The following is a 19,399-nucleotide window of genomic DNA, read 5'->3' as shown; positions in this document are numbered from 1 at the left end:
GTGTGCTACCAGCTCCTTATGTTATAAGCTACATTATGGAAATGTCACCTGTCTCTGTTGTGTTCACAGCAGAGGCTATAATGGGCTGTACGGGTCGACACCACTCCAGTATCCCTTTTAACACTGAGCAGTCTAGTTCGCAGCAGAGGGCATGGAGGGCGGATATTGGAATCCAAATAGAAATCACTAGAGTTGCTAACTGTCTGCGTTTCTGTGATTAAACACCCTTGCCCACCCCTTCTCAGAGACCCTGCCCCGCTCACTCCATTCCCTCTCCTATTCCCTCTCCCTCCATTGCTCGCTCTCCCCCACCCTCGCTCACTTTCACTACTGGAGTGTGATCTCATGCAGCTCCCACTCATGGTTCATGTAGAAAGACCTGCTGAGCATGTCCACAAGGGACTTTTGGGAGTGTGGGTGGTACGTGGCCTGTACAGTGACTCGGTATTTCCTGCACCAGTTCAACAGGTGGATGGACTTGGCACAAAGGGAGGGAGAGACTTGGCATCACCTTGCTTGTTGATATAAAACCACCACTGTGATGTTCATAGATTCTAGGACTGGAAGGGACCTCGAGAGGTCATCGAGTCCAGTCTCCTGCCCTCATGACAGGACCAATTACTGTCTAGACCATCCCAGATAGACATTTGTCTAACCTACTCTTAAATATCTCCAGAGATGGTGTCATAAACAGATAGTTAAGGGTTAATGCCTCTTTTACCTGTAAAGGGTTAAGAAGCTCAGTAAACCTGGCTGACACCTGACCAGAGGACCAATAAGGGGACAAGATACTTTCAAATCTTGGTGGAGGGAAGTCTTTGTTTGTGCTCTTTGTTTTGGGTGTTGTTCGCTCTTGGGACTAAGAGGAACCAGATGTCAATCCAGGCTCTCCAAATCTTTCTGAATTAGTCTCTTATGTTTCAAAATTGTAGGTAACAGCCAGACAAGGCAGATTAGTTTTATTTTTGTTTTCTCAACTTGTAAATGTCCTTTTTTTTGCTGAGAGGATTTTACCTCTGTTTGCTGTAACTTTGAACCTAAGGCTAGAGGGTGTTCCTCTGGGCTATATGAATTTGATTACCCTGTAAACTATTTTCCATCCTGATTTTACACAGATGATTTTTACCTTTCTTCAATTAAAAGCTTTCTTTTTAAGAACCTGATTGACTTTTCCTTGTTTTAAGATCCAAGGGGACTGGATCTGGACTCACCAGGGATTGGTGGGGGAAAAGGAGGGGGGATGGTTAATTTCTCCTTGTTTTAAGATCCAAGGGGTTTGGATCTCTGTTTACCAGGGAATTGGTGAAGTCCCTCAAGGCCACCCAGGGAGGGGAGACAGGAAGTGCTCCAGACACTGATTTCTGGATGGTGGCAGAGTTACCAGATCTAAGCTAGTAATTAAGCTTAGAAGTGTCCATGCAGGTCCCCACATTTGTACCCTAAAGTTCAGAGTAGGGAAGAAACCTTGACAGATGGAGATTCCACCACCTCCCTAGGCAATTTATTCCAGTGTTTAACTACCTTGACAGTTAGGAAATTTTTCCTAATGTCCAACTGTCATAAACAGATAAGAAAAGTTAATAGCACAGAAGTACTTTATATCTCTTTTGCCTGGAAAGGGTTAACAAGTTCAGTAAGCCTGGCTGTCACCTGACCCGAGGACCAATCAGGAGACAGGATACGTTCAAATCTTGAGGGAAGGAAGTTTCTGTGTGTGCTGTTAGAATTTGGTTGTTGTTCACTCTGGGGGCTCAGAGGGACCAGACGTGCAACCAGGTTTCTCTCCAATACAGGCTCTTATAAGATCAGAATAGTGAGTACTAGGTAGATAAAGCGAGTTAGGCTTATGTTTGTTTTCTTTATTTGCAAATGTGTATTTGGTTGGAAGAAGTTCAAATGTGCATTTGGCTAAAAGGAGTTCAAATTGGTATTTTGCTGAAAAGATTTTAATTTGTACTTGTATACTTAGGCTGGGAGGGTGTTCCCAGTGTCTTTAGCTGAAAGACCCTATACCTATTCCATTTTAAATTTACAAAGATAATTTTTACTGTTTTTCCTTCTTTAATTAAAAGTTCCTTGTTTAAGAACCTGATTGTTTTTTTATTCTGGTGTGAGACCCCAGGGGACGGGGTCTGGATCCACAAGGGAATTAGTGGGGAGAAAGGAGGGAAGGGGGAGAGAAAGGTTATTTCTCTCTGTGCCAGGATTACTTTCTCTCAGGAAGAATCTGGGAGGGGAAGAGAGAAGGAGGGGGGAAGGTGCATTTTCCTCTCTGTTTCAGGATTCAAGGGGTTTGAATCACAGTGGTCTTCCAGGGTAACCCAGGGAGGGGAAGTCTGGGAGAGGCAACGGTGAAGGAAAGGGTTTACTTTCCTTGTGTTAAGATCCAAAGGATCTGGTTCTTGGGGGTCCCCGGACCAGGTTTTGGGGGGACCAGAGTGTACCAGGCACTGTAATTCCTGGTTGGTGGCAGCGCTACAGGTTCTAAGCTGGTAATTAAGCTTAGAGGAATTCATGCTGGTACCCCATCTTTTGGACGCTAAGGTTCAGAGTGGGGGATTGTACCATGACACCAACCTAAACCTGCCTTGCTGCAGTTTAAGCCCACTGCTTCTTGTTCTATCCTTAGAGGCTAAGGTGAACAAGTTTTCTCCCTCCTCCTTATGACACCCTTTTAGATACCTGAAAACTGCTACCATGTCCCCTCTCAGTCTTCTTTTTTCCAAACTAAACAAATCCAGTTCTTTCAGCCTTCCTTCACAGGTCATGTTCTCAAGACCTTTAATCATTCTTGTTGCTCTTCTCTGGACCCTCTCCGATTTCCCCACATCTTTCTTGAAATGCAGTGCCCAGAACTGGACACAAAATACTCCAGTTAAGGCCTAACCAGCGCAGAGTAGAGCAGAAGAATGACTTCTCGTGTCTTGCTCACAACACACCTGTTAATGCATCCCTCAGTCACGTATGCTTTTTTTGCAACAGCATCACATAGTTGACATATTTAGCTTGTGGTCCACTATAACCCCTAGATCCCTTTCTGCCATACTCCTTCCTAGACAGTATCTTCCCCTTGTGTATGTGTGAAACTGATTGTTCCATCCTACATGGAGCACTTAGGATTTGCCTTTGTTAAACTTCATCCTGCTGGAGAAATTTGTCTGTTTAAAGGAAAGGTAAAAGCTTGACCCTACCAATTTTTGCATCCAAGCCCCCTTAATTTCACCATCTAATACAGAACATATACTGCCAATCCTACAACAAAAATTCCCAAAGACTCTGGTATATCCCGATCTGCTTTTGAAGCGGTGCAGTGACAGCAGAACACGGATACTGCAGATTTATGCCAATCTTCTACACACAAGCCCCCCAATTTCATCACTTACACATAGATAGACCTGGCAGAATTCAATTTTATGATTTTGATGGATAATGGTAATGTTTATGTTTAAGCATTTTTTCTGATTTTTAATCAGTTTAAAATTTCACAGTTGCAGGAAATTACGGGAGTGATCAAACAAAGGAGAGCAGTTAACTACTGAATCAACTGCACTGCACTCTCTACTGTCAAAAATGTGAAGCTTTACAAACAATAAAATAAAAACTGTCAGCATTATGTTAAAATATTCAAAGTAAATATCCTTAAATCAAACTCTAAGTTCTCAAATAGCATTTTTCTTACTTTGCATTTAGATTATTATTGATGTAAATATTTGTCGGTATGTGTGTCCAGTGAAATTGACTGATCAATAAAAATTTAATCCGTCCAAGCCCACACACAGAACATGTCCCTCCACTCCAACTATCTGCAGTACAGTCAACGACTTGTTGATGTAGTCAGAGCAGTTGTACATATTCTGTATTTAGGCACTGGAATTTGGGAACTTGGATACAAAAACCATTAGCAGGATTTTTGCAGTACGGGCATGATAGGATCTGGAATTTTTTGTGCATTACAAAGAGAATTACATCCAACTACTCCTAGTACTCCAAAATATTACAGCACTTGTACATAGAACACACTGTGAGGTGAATGTTTACAACTTATTGGGTTGTGCATTTGTCTAAAGTGAAAACAAACCAAGAAAAAAGCTATTGAAAAATGGTATCGTCAAATTCATCCAGGTAATCCTCACCCACAGCAATTTCACATTTAACAGAAACTTTGTCCAAATCACGGGAACTGCCATAGGTACGAGGATGTCTCCCAATATGCCAACCTTTTCATGGCATCTGGAGGAAGAACATTTAGAAAAACGCACCATGAAACCAATGATATACCTGAGATACACTGATGATATTTTCACCCTCTGCACAGACAAACTAAACTCCCTCAGATTTCCACTACAACTTCAACTTCCACCACCCATCCATCAAACTCTCTCTAGAACACTCCCATTCCAGCATGACCTTCTAGAACAACACAATTCAACAATGGAACCCTACAGAAAACAATATACAAGAAAACCACAGATCCAGTAAACACTCCAGCGGCACCAAGAAGTCTATTATCCACAGCCAGATAGTCAAACACACAGAATTTGCTCTGAACCAGGGTGGACTGATTAAAATTCAGGTGATTTAAATCAGCAAGTAGAAAATATTGATTTAAATAATCTATTTTAATCAACTTTTCCATTTTTATGTCAGTCATTTTCTGAAAAAGGTGCAGTCTCATTGGTTGATATAAACATTAAAACATGTTGATTTACAACTAAATAGAGCATTTATGCTAAATTTGGTATGTAATTTTTCAACTTTGGAGGGTACACTATAACTATATACATTTAAACAATTATATATCAATATTTTCAGATTCTTATTATACATTTTAATACATAAGAAAATGGCAAATGATGTATTATTTACTAGATAATTAACTTTTTGCTCATGATTTCTGTCAAGCTGCATTAGGGTAGTAATGAATTTAAACAAAACAGCATTTAAATTTACTTTTATTAAACAACTTTAAAACATTTTGGATACAAACTATTCTTATCAAAATATTTTTCACATTTGCAACTAAATTATTTATTAAAACAGAGGAGTTAACTGTAGTAAGTGAATTAAACTGATCATTTAGGTCAGCCTGGAAAAATTCTCAAATATGCCTAAATGAAAGTGACTGGAGCTTAAGTTTCTGACAGACATGCCAAACCCGCAGAAAAAACAAAAAACAAACAAACAAACAGAAATTGGGCTTGCTTTTGGCTTAATTGGCTTGTGAATTGCTTGTCAGCTAGTTTTTGGCTTGCAGCTTGTTGGGCTTGTAGTTTTTTTTTTGTTCGGCTCCTGGAAAGCAGGGGCAAGAAGGAGAGAGTCATGGGGTGCACAGCGGGCCCACCACAATCCCAATCTGCACGCCAGGAGGAAATCTAGTCATAACATGTTGGGGTTCTTTGGGACTGGCTTGTTTTGAAATGGGATTAGCTTGATTTTTGGCTTCTTGTGAAAGCTGGGGTGCTTATTTACCACGTGAAGGCTGGCAACTGTGGGTCCTAATCACCTAAGTCGCTTGAAAATGAGACAGTCTCGTAAGCTATTTAGGCTGTCCTTCAAACCAGAAAATTTCAAGACACTCCCACCCCTTCACTTTTATTCATTAACTGAAATAGAAGAATAAGCAGGAAAAGTTATCTAATTCCCAAGCGATTTCCTCAACTCTGCATAAATTAGTCCAAATGAAGAAAATAGTCCATCTGTGCCTGCAAAAGAGGCTACTGCTGTCAAATGGTGATTTAGCACTTCAACAAACTCTGGTTCCAGGTGCTTATCTAGTGACCTCCATCAGGTCATTGATATGATTTTCTATAAAACAATATCAACGAACATGTACTGCTTGAATGCTTCATGCCCAGCCCCAAAATTATGGCTGGCATGATTGATACGTTATTATTCGATGCCCACGTCATAGCAGCATCTTCTTCACCAGTGTGGTATCTACCCTAGTACCCTGGACTGAGAATATTGGCAAGAAAATGAGATGGGCTAAGTGACTGATCCATCTGCTTCTTTACTGTCTGCAATTTAACTTTGTTGTTGGATAATGTCTCAAAGTTCTTTCCAAATTTCAGAAGCATCAACAATATAGCGGCAATCTTTCTGCAGTTTGTCCAAAGCTATGGAAGTAAGCTGACTATACTGAAACCAATCTTCTACATTTCTCATTAGTCCTATGTTGACTACTTTGGATACCATCTATCTACACTGCCGTGATTTTCTTCACAAATTCTCATCAGAATGGGCTAGTTCTTAATAAAGAGTTCAGAACAACCAACCACTCCAACAGACTTCTTGGAGGAGAATTAATCCTGCTCTCTTCAGTCAACCTGAAGCAATGTGGTGTTACAGAAGTATTTTGCAAATTCAACAACATTTTCTTTTACTACTAAATTTATATTTAATTGTTTGGCTAAAAGATGCAAGAAATGAGTTCTGCTCCTATGTGTTATAAGTTTCAGGTTCCCTTCATTATCTTGCTCTAGATTTCTTCTCATCTTTGCTACATTTACATCATCATCTGTGAAAAAGGAGACAGATTTTTGTTAGCAGTAAAGGCTATAGCAAACTTTTTTTTTTTTTAATAAAGTATTTTGCTGTATGCACATATTCTGATGTATCAATTATTTCTGTAAGGTCAACAACCCCAACTCTTTTTGCCAGACAAGAAGGAAGAATGTGTTGCGTAAATGGACAAAGCAATCTTTGCACAGAGTCTTGCCGGAATTTGCTGGTCCTGATTACGAACTAATCTGTGGTTTTACAGGATAATAAAAAAAGCTTTTTCTGTTTTTATATACATAAAATTTACTGCCTGACATATGGCTAGTTGCAACACTGCTGCTGGTACTAGTAGATGACCCTGATATTGTAAATGACAGATATTCATAACCCCTTATAGCCAAGATGGACCCTGAAACAAAAGGGTGAAAAAAGTCACTCTGAGTATTACTCAGCGCACTGCTTTCAAAATGAGATTGTAAAGATTCCTCCTATTGCAGCTGTTAGTACCACTGTTTAAAATATATAATTTATTCTAAACACAGTTTTATAGGGAAAATAATTAATAAGTCATAAGGATGATCTATATATATTTAAATGCTCATCTCTAGCAACATGCCAAATAGCTTGGGTGGGACGACACTTTAAATGGTAAAAATCATAAAAGGCTAATAAAACTTTACTTTTATATAGGAAATTCACCTAGGATGTTTAATTATATTGAGCAATTAAAAAAAATCGAAAGTAAAGCAACAGTAAAAATTTAATTAATACTTTAACATAAACATTTTGAAATTCATAAGTAATTAATCCATCCAAAATACAAAATTTAGGAGAATAATCTAAATGATCATTTACTAGCATAGTAAAACATGGCAGGCAGTCCATAAGAATGGTGCAAAAATATGTTTACCAACCTCTTGATCCAGATTGTTCAGACATGTCCACATATCAACGTTACAGTCATTGCCTTCTGAAGAGCATTTTTCAGGCTGTTTCACGCTGATAATTCGGCCTTGCATCTCTCTGTTCCACTGCTTTCATTTGACACATTTCTTTTTTACCCAGAGATACAGGAACTTCCTGAAAATATTCCCAAATAGGGTCTTTTACAACCTGCAGCCATGGGCAGGTTTTTTCTCCTCTAGTTCTGGACATCATAAAAAACTCATTCCACACATGGATGTAAAAAATTAGAGAGAACACTGCTGGGCAAGTCAGTGTTTTTCCGTGAGCTGGAGAGTAGATTTCCATGGCGGGTGGAGTAAAATATGCATAATTTGATAAATGACCCAATAAGAGATCAGATAGGGAGAAACTATAAAATAGGAATAAGACCACCCAGTGGGCTCAGTGGATGGTCTTGATAAGATACATGATGGTGTCTTCTGAAGTCAGAGGCAGGGTCCGATTGCCTGTGATGACTTTGCAAAGCTCTTGCACCCAATAGCACAGCTGGGTCTCTCACAGGATCAAGCCCTTAATACAGTACACAATTTGTTGTGCCACATTTATAAAGCTTGACCTCAAAAGTAAGAATTCGGGGGGAGGGGAGAGAGGAAGAGATCTTTATGCAGAAAAGCAGCATATAACTCAAAGTTTTTGATAGAGGCTCATGGTTTCAGCATATTTATTTTTTAATTTAAAGGTGTTAAGACTTTACGAGTAGTTTAAGTCTAAATATATTTTGTATAAAACTCAGATTTCATTTTAAACAGGATGATTTAAATAACTTTTTAAAAAATATATCAACTTTTTTTGAAAAAAATAAAAACTGGATTTTTTATTCATCCACTCTCCTCCAAGAGAAAGTCTGAGGGTATGGCTACACTTGGTTGTGCAGCGCTGGGAGTTACAGCTGTCTTCGTACAGCTGTGTAGGGAAAGCGCTGCAGTGTGGCCACACTGACAGCTACCAGCGCTACAGTGTGGCCACATTTGCAGCGTTGTTGGGAGTGGTGCATTGTGGGCAGCTATCCCAGTGTTCAAGTGGCTGCAACGTGCTTTTCAAAAGAGGGGGGCTAGGGGGAACGTGGGGGAGAGAGAGAGAGAGTGGATTTTTGGATCTGTCAGCTCCCTGCCTTGCAAGTTCTAAGGACTGGAACATACACATCACCAACCTGCAATCAATTTAAAAGTTTTGAGCCCTTCCCCCACCCCTATCTTATTCACTAAATGCAAAATTATGCACTCCTAAATAGCCTTCAGACCACATAAGCAGCTGCTCAACACGGACTCCGCCGTGTGACTTCCGCTACTCTGCCGTGTGACTTCTCTTTTCAAGCAAACAGCTGTGAACCTTCCAAAGCAATTCCCCTGCCTGCCTCCGCTCACTCGAGCAAGCAGGAGCTGTGTTTGTTTTTTAGATAAGCAGCTCGAGGGAGCTCGGAGTTCAGCCATTCTTCCGGTTTGTTGTGAGCAAGCATTCTGGGATACCTCCTAATACCCTGGAGGCCAACAACAGCACTTTTGGTGGCCGCACTTGATGAGCAGCGCTGCATCGCCAGCGCTGCAATCGTTACACCCCAAGCAGACCAGGTGTACAGCCAGCGCTGCAGCCAGAGAGTTGCAGCGCTGGATGTGCCTTGCAAGTGTGGACAGTTACTAAGTTGCAGTGCTGTAAACCCACCACCAGCGCTGCAACTCTCCAGTGTAGCCAAGCCCTGGGATACACACCTAAACATACTTAAAATGCCTTCATTATACAAGGACTGCACCAGAGAAGTACATCACATATGGGAATACGAACACCCTGGGAAAAACTGACAATACAGACAGGTTTCAGAGTAGCAGCCGTGTTAGTCTGTATCCGCAAAAACAACAGGAGTACTTGTGGCACCTTAGAGACTAACAAATTTATTTGAGCATAAGCTTTCGTGGGCTACAGCCCACTTCTTCGGATGCATAGGATGTCAATACAGAAAAAACCCACTGACCACATACCCCTAGCTGTCACCTCTCATGCCACACTAGAACCTATACAACATATCAAACAGCTACATACATACTTGACAAGGTCATCCTGAAAAAAAAAAAAAAAAATCATTCCCGAACCCCTGCTTCTAACCTTCAGACAAGCCCCTCAACCTCACCAAGCTTATCATCAGAAGCAAGCTCCCCACAGACCAGAACACACCAGCTCAAAGCAGCTAGACACTAAACTCAGAAACACTGATTTTATAACTCACTACAACAATTTGTACCACACCCTACTGCCTGCTAACCTGTAGTTGTCCCCACTTCATTAAGTGGTATCCTACAACATGTGTGAACCCCTAATGCTAAATAATCTGACATACCTTGTATTTAGCTTGGACACTCCGATTACCTTCCCTAGACCTGAGAAAGAGCTGTGAAGCTTGAAAGCTTGTCCTTTCCATTAACAGAAGTTAGTCCAATAAGAGATACCACTTAGATAATGTTTTCACCCCTCTTAGCCACCAGGCCTCACCTACTTATCTTGCTCATTGAAAGTGACAGTTATGGATAAATATGCAGTGTTGTTGTAGCCATGTCAGCCCCATGATATTAGAGAGCTCTGTGTAAACTCAAAACCCTGTCTCTCACCAACAGAAGTTGGTCCAATAAAAGACATTATCTGACCCACCTTGTCTCTGTAATTATGGTAAAGTTACTTTTCCTAGCTAACAGAACAGAAACATGATTATAAATGATGTTTAACAAACTAAAGTTTGAATGTCCGAAAGGTCCAATGCAACCCTGCTAAACCTGGATGGAAACTAGTTCAATCTCATACCATAGTCTCCCAGGCTGATAGTGTCATACACTATGTCACTTCAACACCTACTACAAACAGCTGGTTAAGAAATGACAGTTTTCAATTGAATCTTATTTTCTATATACTCAGCAGTTTAAACATAACAAGAAATTCCTTTCACTATATGATTTTTTAAGAATGCTGTGTTTCATTTTGTTCATGTTACAAGGAGCGATTAAGTTTCCCTTATTTGTTCATGTATATTTTGCCAGCTTGTTCTTCTGTTATATTGAATACAAAGATTAATTTTTAATATTAAGAAATTATGCCAATGAGTAAAACAGGTAATCCAAGAAATCTGTGGATTTAGTCCTGCAAACACTTACCTAACCAGGATGCCCCCACTGACTTCAGTGAAGCCGTGCATAAGGATTTACAGCAGCAGTAGTGCCTATAATCAGTATATCTTAGGGCAGGGGTAACCAATAGACAGACAGTGGGCCAAATCCAGACTGCCAGATGTTTTTGAATGGACCCCAAAATCTTTTTTATTTACTACTTATTATGTTATTTTTTTTATTTTCTTCTTCTCTGGGAGTCTGGAGCTTGACCAAGAAATGTGGACCTTTACAAAAAATAATTCACTATCCATCTTAATGTTTTATACCGCTAGCCATCACTGTAGTACCTGAGCATCTTCAACATAAAACCAGTAAACGAGATTATTTTACCTCTGGATATGATATTGTAAAACCAATACTGGTATACCGCAGCCAGCAAGTGCTTTCTCAGGGAAATACCACCAGCTGCTAAAGGGCTGATATAGCAGAGAAAGGCACAACAAGAACCAATGGCTGGACGCTGAAGCCAAAAAAATTCAAATTAGAAGAAAAGGAGGTACATACTGAATAGTGAGACTGATGAACAACTGCAACTACCAAAGGAACTGGTGGATTCTCCATCTTTTGGAGTCTTCAAAACAAGACTGGATATCTGTCTGGAAGATATACTTCAGTCAAACAAGTTATTGGGGCTCACTAAAGGGATAAGTGCCCTGTGTTATACTGGAGTTCAGACTGGATTATCTAATGGTCCCCTCTAGCCTTTAAAAAAAAAATCTATGAATAGCAAAATTACAGTAAATATAGGAACCTAATCTCAAAAATTTAGGAATCTGAACAGAACTGTAAACATAAAGGGGCTTTCTAATCATGTATCTATTTTATCCTGATTTCCTTTTGTCTTTCTAGGTGTCCCTACCTTTAGTCATGTGGGTGTATTTAGTTTAAGTTAATTAGCTCACTTTACAGTTATACCAATTCAAGTAACACAGTACACACAATCCATCTATTGATTTAAGTAGAAAAATCAGTCAAATTTTAAAAGCTGAACACCAAAAAAGACCACTGTGTTCCCAGGTGATCCTGCCTTCCCACTTTTATCATGGCTAATTAAATCATTTTCTGACTATACAGACATACAGAGGCAGATTCTGAGACACTATTGAACAGATTGTGGTATTACCCTACCCATTTCTTAGTTTTAGACAAGCGATAAAAGAACAAGATGGATAAGCTATTATATTTTACTAGATCAACTAAAAAACAAAGATTGGTAGGTTTTGATAACATTTTATTTGTTTATACAGTGCCTAGAACAATGGAGTCTCTAGGCCCTAATTTAATACAAATAACTATACAGTGAGCAAGACCACGGTGAAGTGTCTTTTCAGGATAATAAAAGATGAAGATGGCTGTTAACCCATAACTGTTCAGTAACTAATGAAGCAGTTACAGTATCAGCTTGACACATTTCGCATGACATATGACAAGGATGCTGACTTCTGTGAACAGGAAGTGAACTAGGGACTACATAACTGAAAGTATGGCTCTACAGCTTCAGCTAGAAAGCCAGGCTGTACTGCTAAGGACTGTAACAGACTCACATTTTTTGGGGATCAGGCCCAGAGCAGTGTTGTGTAGCACACTGTCTCCCACCCCACTCCCCATCCTCCCAGGCACTAACACTATCACACATTAGTGAGCTTTAAAAATCACTTCCCTATAGTACACGTTGCTGCACCATGTAGATGAGCCCTTACAATACTTGCAATTTTAATGCCATGCTGGTGCTGGGTTTGTCCTTTTGTAATACATTTGTTTTTAACAATTATCCCACTCTCAATCTGTAATATGAACGTGTTTCTGAAAGACTGCACTGTTGACATAGCGATAGGCCAGCTGCTGCTCTGAAGTGGCTTTGCAATGTTGTGCTGGTGTGATTATACTCTTATGTGCAGACATTTACATATTTCTTGCTGCAGTAATGACAGTCATTTTGAAAGACAAGGTGGGTAAAAAATATCTTATATTGGACTAACCTCTGCAGGAGAAAGACAAGCTTTCAAACTGCAAAGAGTTTGGTGAGGGAGCATTTAGAGGAATCATTTGATGAATTTAATAAGAATATGATTGATGTTCAAATTAGAGAGGCCTTCAAGACATTTAATTAACACAAGAGGTCACAGGACAACTACAATATAAATGAGTTAACTTGTTTTGATATTAGGTGGCAATAGACATATCAATAAAAAAGTTAATAAAATGCTTCATTTTGTGGAAAGGAAAATTGAAATCAATCTTGTAAAGGAGTGAAGCGACTTTGTAATGGCTCTGAAGGACTTGGTTAGGAGCAGCCCAATAAATAGTTACTTGTGGTACTGTGTAAACTCAGCAACGAGCTGATCCCCAACTGTCACTCTCTTTCCCAAGTCCTCGGGTGTGCATTCAAGATTTCCATTTGGAATAGTCTATCCACCATTTCATGTGCATGTCTCTCATTCCAGAAGTCCCGTATGATTTCTGAATCTGTCCTCTCTCTTAAAAGGCGAACTCCCCCCCCAACACACACACACACCCTTTTCAAACTGTACATGTGTTCACTGTTTCTATTCATGTCTCTGTACATGTCCAGTAGCAGTCTTTTCTGCTTCCCCTTTTCCTAGACCAGAGATTTACACGCCTTTCCAACATTGTAAATCCAGTTAACTTGACCCTATGAATACTTTGGGACACCCCATCCTGTCTGAGTAGCACTGAAACGAAGAACAAGAAATTAAAAAGTGTTAATAACCATAGCAACAGCCCATCCATTTCCTGAAATACCAAAGAATGAGACTAAAAGTACAATCACAGTTCTGTTTCAGATTCTAAATGTATTCTTGTAAGACACTTTTCCTGAACCAGAGACAAATAATTCACAAAAACACTGATAAAATTACAAGTGAGCAGGGGGTGCTATTTTAACTGATTAATGGAATACAGATAGGGGGCCCGGGAGATTGCAGCTCTAAATAAACTAACAAAAGACCTTCAAGAACATCTTTTGTTTATGGTCCCATCCAGGAAAAGAAAAGCAATCTCAGCAAGCATGAAGACCAGTGAGGATCATTTGCACCTCTGATATCAAAGGACTGCCTCTGAATGGAAAGGCTGTGCAAGGTTCTATTTGGGTGGAAAGAAATGTGCACTGTCCCAAAATTTTGACTGCAAGGTTGGAGGATTTGCTGAGTGAGTTATTCAGATACTGGAGGGAAAAAATTAAAAGAATCTCCATTACATATGTAGAGAACTGCATTACATAGCCAAGATCAGTAGCTTCCATCTTTTACGAATGCACACCAGCACTCTTACAAAATATTCTTCCCTCAGCCACCAAGCCTCCAAAAATCAGTGTGTCATTACGTTTTATAAGCTACATGCCAGACAGAGGACCTTTCATCCTGTTTCCTCCTTCACCCAAATCAGCTTGGACACGGACTGAAGAGCCAGGGTTCTTGAAAGGAGATCCTGAAAATTCTCATTGTGTGTGGTGTCTCACAGCCCAGCTCTTTGACCTCTTTCTCTGCCCGTTAACTGAGCCCATCCTCTCCTTTTCTACATGGCACTTTGGTGCTATACAGAAGCACCTCCAGCAGGGTACAAGTGATATGTGAGGATTCTCTCCAACTCACTACAGAAGGGGCAAGTTTCTAACACAAACTGAGGCAATAACAGCTCATGCGGGGCATTCTGTCCCTTCAGCAACCCAGTCATTCTTAAGTATCACTTATGACTGAGTTCTGTGATCTCTGTCCAGGCTGGTACGTCAAATCAAATGTAATCCAAAGAGGCTGTAAAGCTTGTGCACCACTAGAACATGTGTGTGCTAACAGCGAAAGTTTAGGCACACACAAGGGTTAGCATGCCAAGTTTCTCTAGTGTGGACAGTGCCTGTGTAGACTGACTGAAGTCTACTTTGAATATAATTGAGAAGTTACCTCTATCTACAGGTACACACAAATAAAGCCAAAGTTGGCACAACCATAATAATTTCCTTTGTGATATCACTACTAAACTGATTATATGTCTTCAGATAGATATCTTCTATGTTGGAGGAGAGGGGAGATCACATGCACCGGGAACTGGAACTACAACCTGGTCAGCTAGCTCCAAAAGCTATGCCAAAAATCTATTAGTTTTTAGCAGTAGCAAGTTTCCTTTCCCTTCTATAGGCCAGCCGCTAGAAGGCACATCATGCAATTCAAAAATGTGTGACACAGCTTTTCATTTGGCTTATCTACTTTAGAAATGCAAATTATGTTTGTCCTAAAAGATCATGGTGACTGGGAAACAACAGAACCACAAGACACAAAATAGCACAAGGTAAGCATAACTTGGGTTAATGGGTCTGACAAAAAAGGAAGCCAAGCTTGTGGCCAGGTAGTTGACACATGGGGTGTGGAGAGATGGGGTGTGTTCACCTTGACAGGGGTGTTGAGCATTGTGATAAGGTGAACCCTGTGGGATGGAAGCCAACTGGATGGGGCATGAGAGGACAGCCCTGCCTGAGGGGAGTTCAGGTGATCTCCTGGCGGTCTCTCCCTGCCTGGAGTTTGCCTATTTTGTCCAGAAAGTGGTTAGCTGAACTACTCTGGGAGAGAGCAACTGGTCTTGGAAACACCTACCCTGTTGGGCCTTTTTCCACTGAGACCACCACCTACTGCTACTGCAGAGGTTAGTCCCCCAAGCAAATTAGCACCCTCAGCACCTCACCATACTCAGACAGTTTCAGACTTGCAACTACTCAAATATATGTGGGCACCTCCATGTTACAGAGCCCATTAGCGTGGAATAAACTGGACTCATGAATCCAAGAAGATCCACCCTGGAGCTGTGTTACGTGTGTACTGTATGATATTACTGATATACCCACCCCAAATCCATCTTCCCCTTCCCTTTATATGCTTCCTTTGTACTTCCCTTATAAATAATATGTACACTGATTCAGCCATTACAGAGGTGTTAGAAGAGTAGATCTACAAGGTATTAGGCAAGTCACATGGGTAAGTACAGAGACAGGAATAGTTGAAACCACAAAGACGGTAGTGTAGGGTTCCTGATTCCCTGGAGGCACCACCAGCTAGCAGCTAATAACCCAAACCACTGAAGCCAAAGCAGAGGGACACTGGCTCCTGTTCATGATTAGTTGCCATCATGGGTTTGATAACCTGTAAAACCTCCTTACATATGTAATTATGAGGGTTTATTAGTCAATGTCTAGAACTGTTTTGTGTAGCATTTAACAGTAGTGGCTAATTAACATTTAACAAAGAATTAATTTCTCAAAAATATTCAGCACCCGTGCCCTTTCAATTAAGGTATCAGAGATCATAATAAATGTACTCCAAGACATCTAACAGTACCTTCCTGAATAGTAGAAAATAATCAGGCTTAACATTGCTGATATTTTTAACATAAGGCACAAACCAGGGTGGGAAATACCCCAAAATTCAGATTGCCTTTGTATACCATACAGTAACAAAAAAGGACAATCCCATTTTTTAAAAGCTGGCACAAATCACCTTTACAGGACTCTTATCATAGACAGAAGGGGGAACCTATTTCACACCACTCCAAAACAAACACTGTAAGTTTAAGTGTTGTTGTTTTTTAATTCTGTTACTGTTAGTTATAATCCTAAAAAAATTAGTATTAGACTTATTTTATAAGTGCACTCAAAAACTCATCTGAAAATTTAAAAATAAAAAAAATACTGATTTGTAAAGCTAGCTAGTTTTTCTACAAAATCCAAGTCTGAGGCCTAACCTGAGCTAACCCAACTCTATACTGCATAAAGACCTGATGCTGCAGAGAGCCCTAGCCCACCTAGACCAGTCAGCACTAATAGTTCAGTTTTAGTGCCTAACTATGGTGTCCCTCCACTCGTGATCATTAATAGAAAAATACCAATCGCTGCCAGCTGTTTGTTCTCATAGCTGCAGGCTCTCTCTCCTGATACTTCTCTTGCTCTGCTGAGATAGTTAGGAAGCTAAAACAGGGAGAAAAGGCAACTCACCTGGCTTACTGTCACCTATCCAAAACAGCAGCATAAATTAGGGCCAGGGGTTCAGAGCCTGAAGCAGACATCATCATGGTGGACAAGGGCCCAGGAGCTAAGGGACCCGAGACAGCATCACATGTAGCAGCTTGGGGAAGAAGAGTATGGGGAGAGGCACAAAGAACTCAGAAGCAGAAAGACATTTGGGAAACATATGGAGAATAAATACTACGGATATTTCATGTTCATGAGAGCAAGGGTATCTGAGGTAACTCCCCACTTGTGGGCCCATCCAAAAGTCACCATGCTCCTTACCTGATAGTATTGCTTTCAGCCACGATTAAGCAACTGTGACTTTTACATTTGTCAGAAGAAAATTATGTCATCTAGAGCTACATTTTCCTGTTAATGGCAAAAGGAAAACCACATTACAGTAGGCCAACCTCAGTCCCCTTTACTAGGTTTCCTTGAACCAAATCCTAGTCCCACTTAGTCACTCAAAAGACAGCAAGATCAGGCATTGGTTTCTTACGTGAAACAAACAAAACCATGTGTATACAGTATACCTGTGCCTGTGCTCATCGTGTCCTCCTTGCCCATGGATCAAGTAGCCTCCAAGGTTTTTGCCCCCCTTGCTGGTATCCACGTGAGGAATTAACACATCCTCTAAACCCAGATCAAAGCGTTTGTGTTTGGACGAGTCCGGGAGGAAGAAGAATGCCCCAAAGCAGAGAGTGATGAAGGCACTAAGAATGAGGAGGAGGATAAATTTTTCGGACAGTCTCAAGGTAGCCCTGTGGTGGGGGAAGGAGGTCCCAAGGTTCAGGGGGGGGAGTCTACGCCCAGACAGGGGCAGCAGCGCGGGGGTGGCCATCGTCCCTCTAACAGCAAACCGGAGAGTTTATATCATTTCATATCCGCCAGCCAGGACCGGGGCAGCCGGAGAGCGGCAAACCGGAGCTTTTCAGCTCTCACCGAGCCGTGCGCCGATCCAACCGCCGGGGCGTCCGCCCTTGGCTTCCTCTCAGCCGGCGCCGTCCCCTTGCTCCTGGCCCCGGGCCGCTCGGTCACGGCACAGCCACCCCCGGCCCGGCCCTGCAGCGACCGGCTCAGCGGCGAAAGGCCGGGCTGCGCCCGCGCCCCCCGCACCCACGGGGCCACATGCCGGCTCGCGGGGCCGGGCAGGCGGATTCCAGGGCCGCTCCGCGGCGGTAACTACTGGGGGCGGGAGGGTCGCCGGCGGGCGGCGGCGGTTCCCCAGCGTGCGCGAGGCCGAGCCAGGTGACGGCTCATTCCACCCCCCCGCAAAGGGCCCCGAGCAGCGCCCAGCACGGCAACGGCAGCAGCGGACAACCCCCGATTCCGCTCCTCCTAACCCCGCTACGCATGCGCCACACTAGCCCCCCGCAGACACACACATTCCGCGCCTGCGCGCTGGGGATCCGATGGACTGCGCTGCCTACCCAGGCTGAGCAGTGGTGGGGCGCGCGCGGGGCGGGGGGCTGTGCTGGGGTGTGGGCTGTCCTGAGGCTGAGCCGGAGCCGGAGCCGGGGAGGGGCAGGCTGTGCGTTCTGATAAGGGAGGTTGTGTTACAGGTAGCGTAAATCAATCTCTTCCAGTGTTGTAAATTGATCCCGTATAAGTAAAACATGCGCGCGCACCACCTGTTATCCCACCCTAGAACCAGTTCAAGGTGTGAGCAAACCGTTACAGCCCATGCTGCCCACAGCCTCAAAAACACCTTCCCAAACCCTCCTCTTCTGGCCTTCACACAACCCTTCCCCCAGCCTTGCCAAGATGGTAATCAGAAGCAAACTCCTCCTTAGGGTGACCACCTGACCCGTATTTGAGCTGCTTGGATGGTTTTTTTTTAAATGGATTTACCAGTTGCAAGAAAAATAGTTTAATCTGCCTGGGTTCTTTTACATGCATCTAAAGAGTTGCATTATCATCACAGTAATGTAATGTTAAAAGTAGGGCTGTCAATTAACCCCAGTTAGCTCAAGTGATTACCTCAAAACCAATTAACTCAATCAAAAAAATTAATTGTGATTGTGCACAGTTTTAATTGCACTGTTAAACAATAATAGAATACCAATTGAAATGTATTATAAATATGTTGGATGTTTTTCTACATTTTCAAATATATTGGTTTCAATTACAAGAACAAAAAACAAAGTGTATGGTGCTCACTTTGTATTATTTTTATTACAAATATTTGCATTATAAAAAGATAAACAAAAGAAATAGTATTTTTCTATTGCCCTTATACAAGTACTGTAGTACAATTTCTTTATCGTGAAAGTGCAATTTAGAAATGTATTTTTTTTACATACTTGCACTCAAAAACAAAACAGTGTAAAACTTTAGAGCCTACAAATCCACTCAGTCCTACTTATTCAGCCAATTGCTAAGACAAACAACGTTGTTCACATTTATGGGAGATAATGCTGCCCACTTCTTATTTAAAATGTCACCTGAAAGTGAGAACTGGCATTCACATAGCACTTTTGTAGCCGGCATTGCAAGGTATTTATGTACCAGCTATGTTAAATATTCATATGCCCCTTCATGCTTTGGCCACCATTCCAGAGGATGTGCTTCCATGCTGTAATTGAAATCAATATATTTGAAAATGTGGAAAACATCCAAAATATTTAAATAAATGGTATTCTATTATTATTTAACAGTGCAGTTAAAACTGCAGTTAATGGCGATTAATTTTGTAATCGTTTAACAGCCCTAGTTAGAAGTTTCTGTGTCCAACTAAAGATGCTGCAGAATTCCCACTTCCACAGTTTAAGTA

General features: G+C 41.4%; 1 protein-coding gene across 1 annotated transcript in view; it reads right to left on the bottom strand.

Annotated features, from left to right (window-relative positions):
- MAN1A2 (mannosidase alpha class 1A member 2) overlaps positions 1-17,903 on the bottom strand; it is a 310,617-nt gene extending 292,714 nt beyond the window's left edge. Inside the window, exon 1 of the mRNA XM_050921239.1 lies at positions 17,160-17,903. Within this exon, the coding sequence (XP_050777196.1) occupies positions 17,160-17,467 (308 nt within the window). The 5' untranslated portion in view covers positions 17,468-17,903. The remainder of the gene's footprint in view (positions 1-17,159) is intronic.
- Between the last annotated feature and the right edge of the window lie 1,496 nt (positions 17,904-19,399).

This window comes from Gopherus flavomarginatus, chromosome 1 (genome assembly GCF_025201925.1).
Source record: "Gopherus flavomarginatus isolate rGopFla2 chromosome 1, rGopFla2.mat.asm, whole genome shotgun sequence".
NCBI classification, from domain to species: domain Eukaryota; kingdom Metazoa; phylum Chordata; order Testudines; family Testudinidae; genus Gopherus; species Gopherus flavomarginatus.
This window is presented reverse-complemented; position numbering and strand designations above follow the sequence as displayed.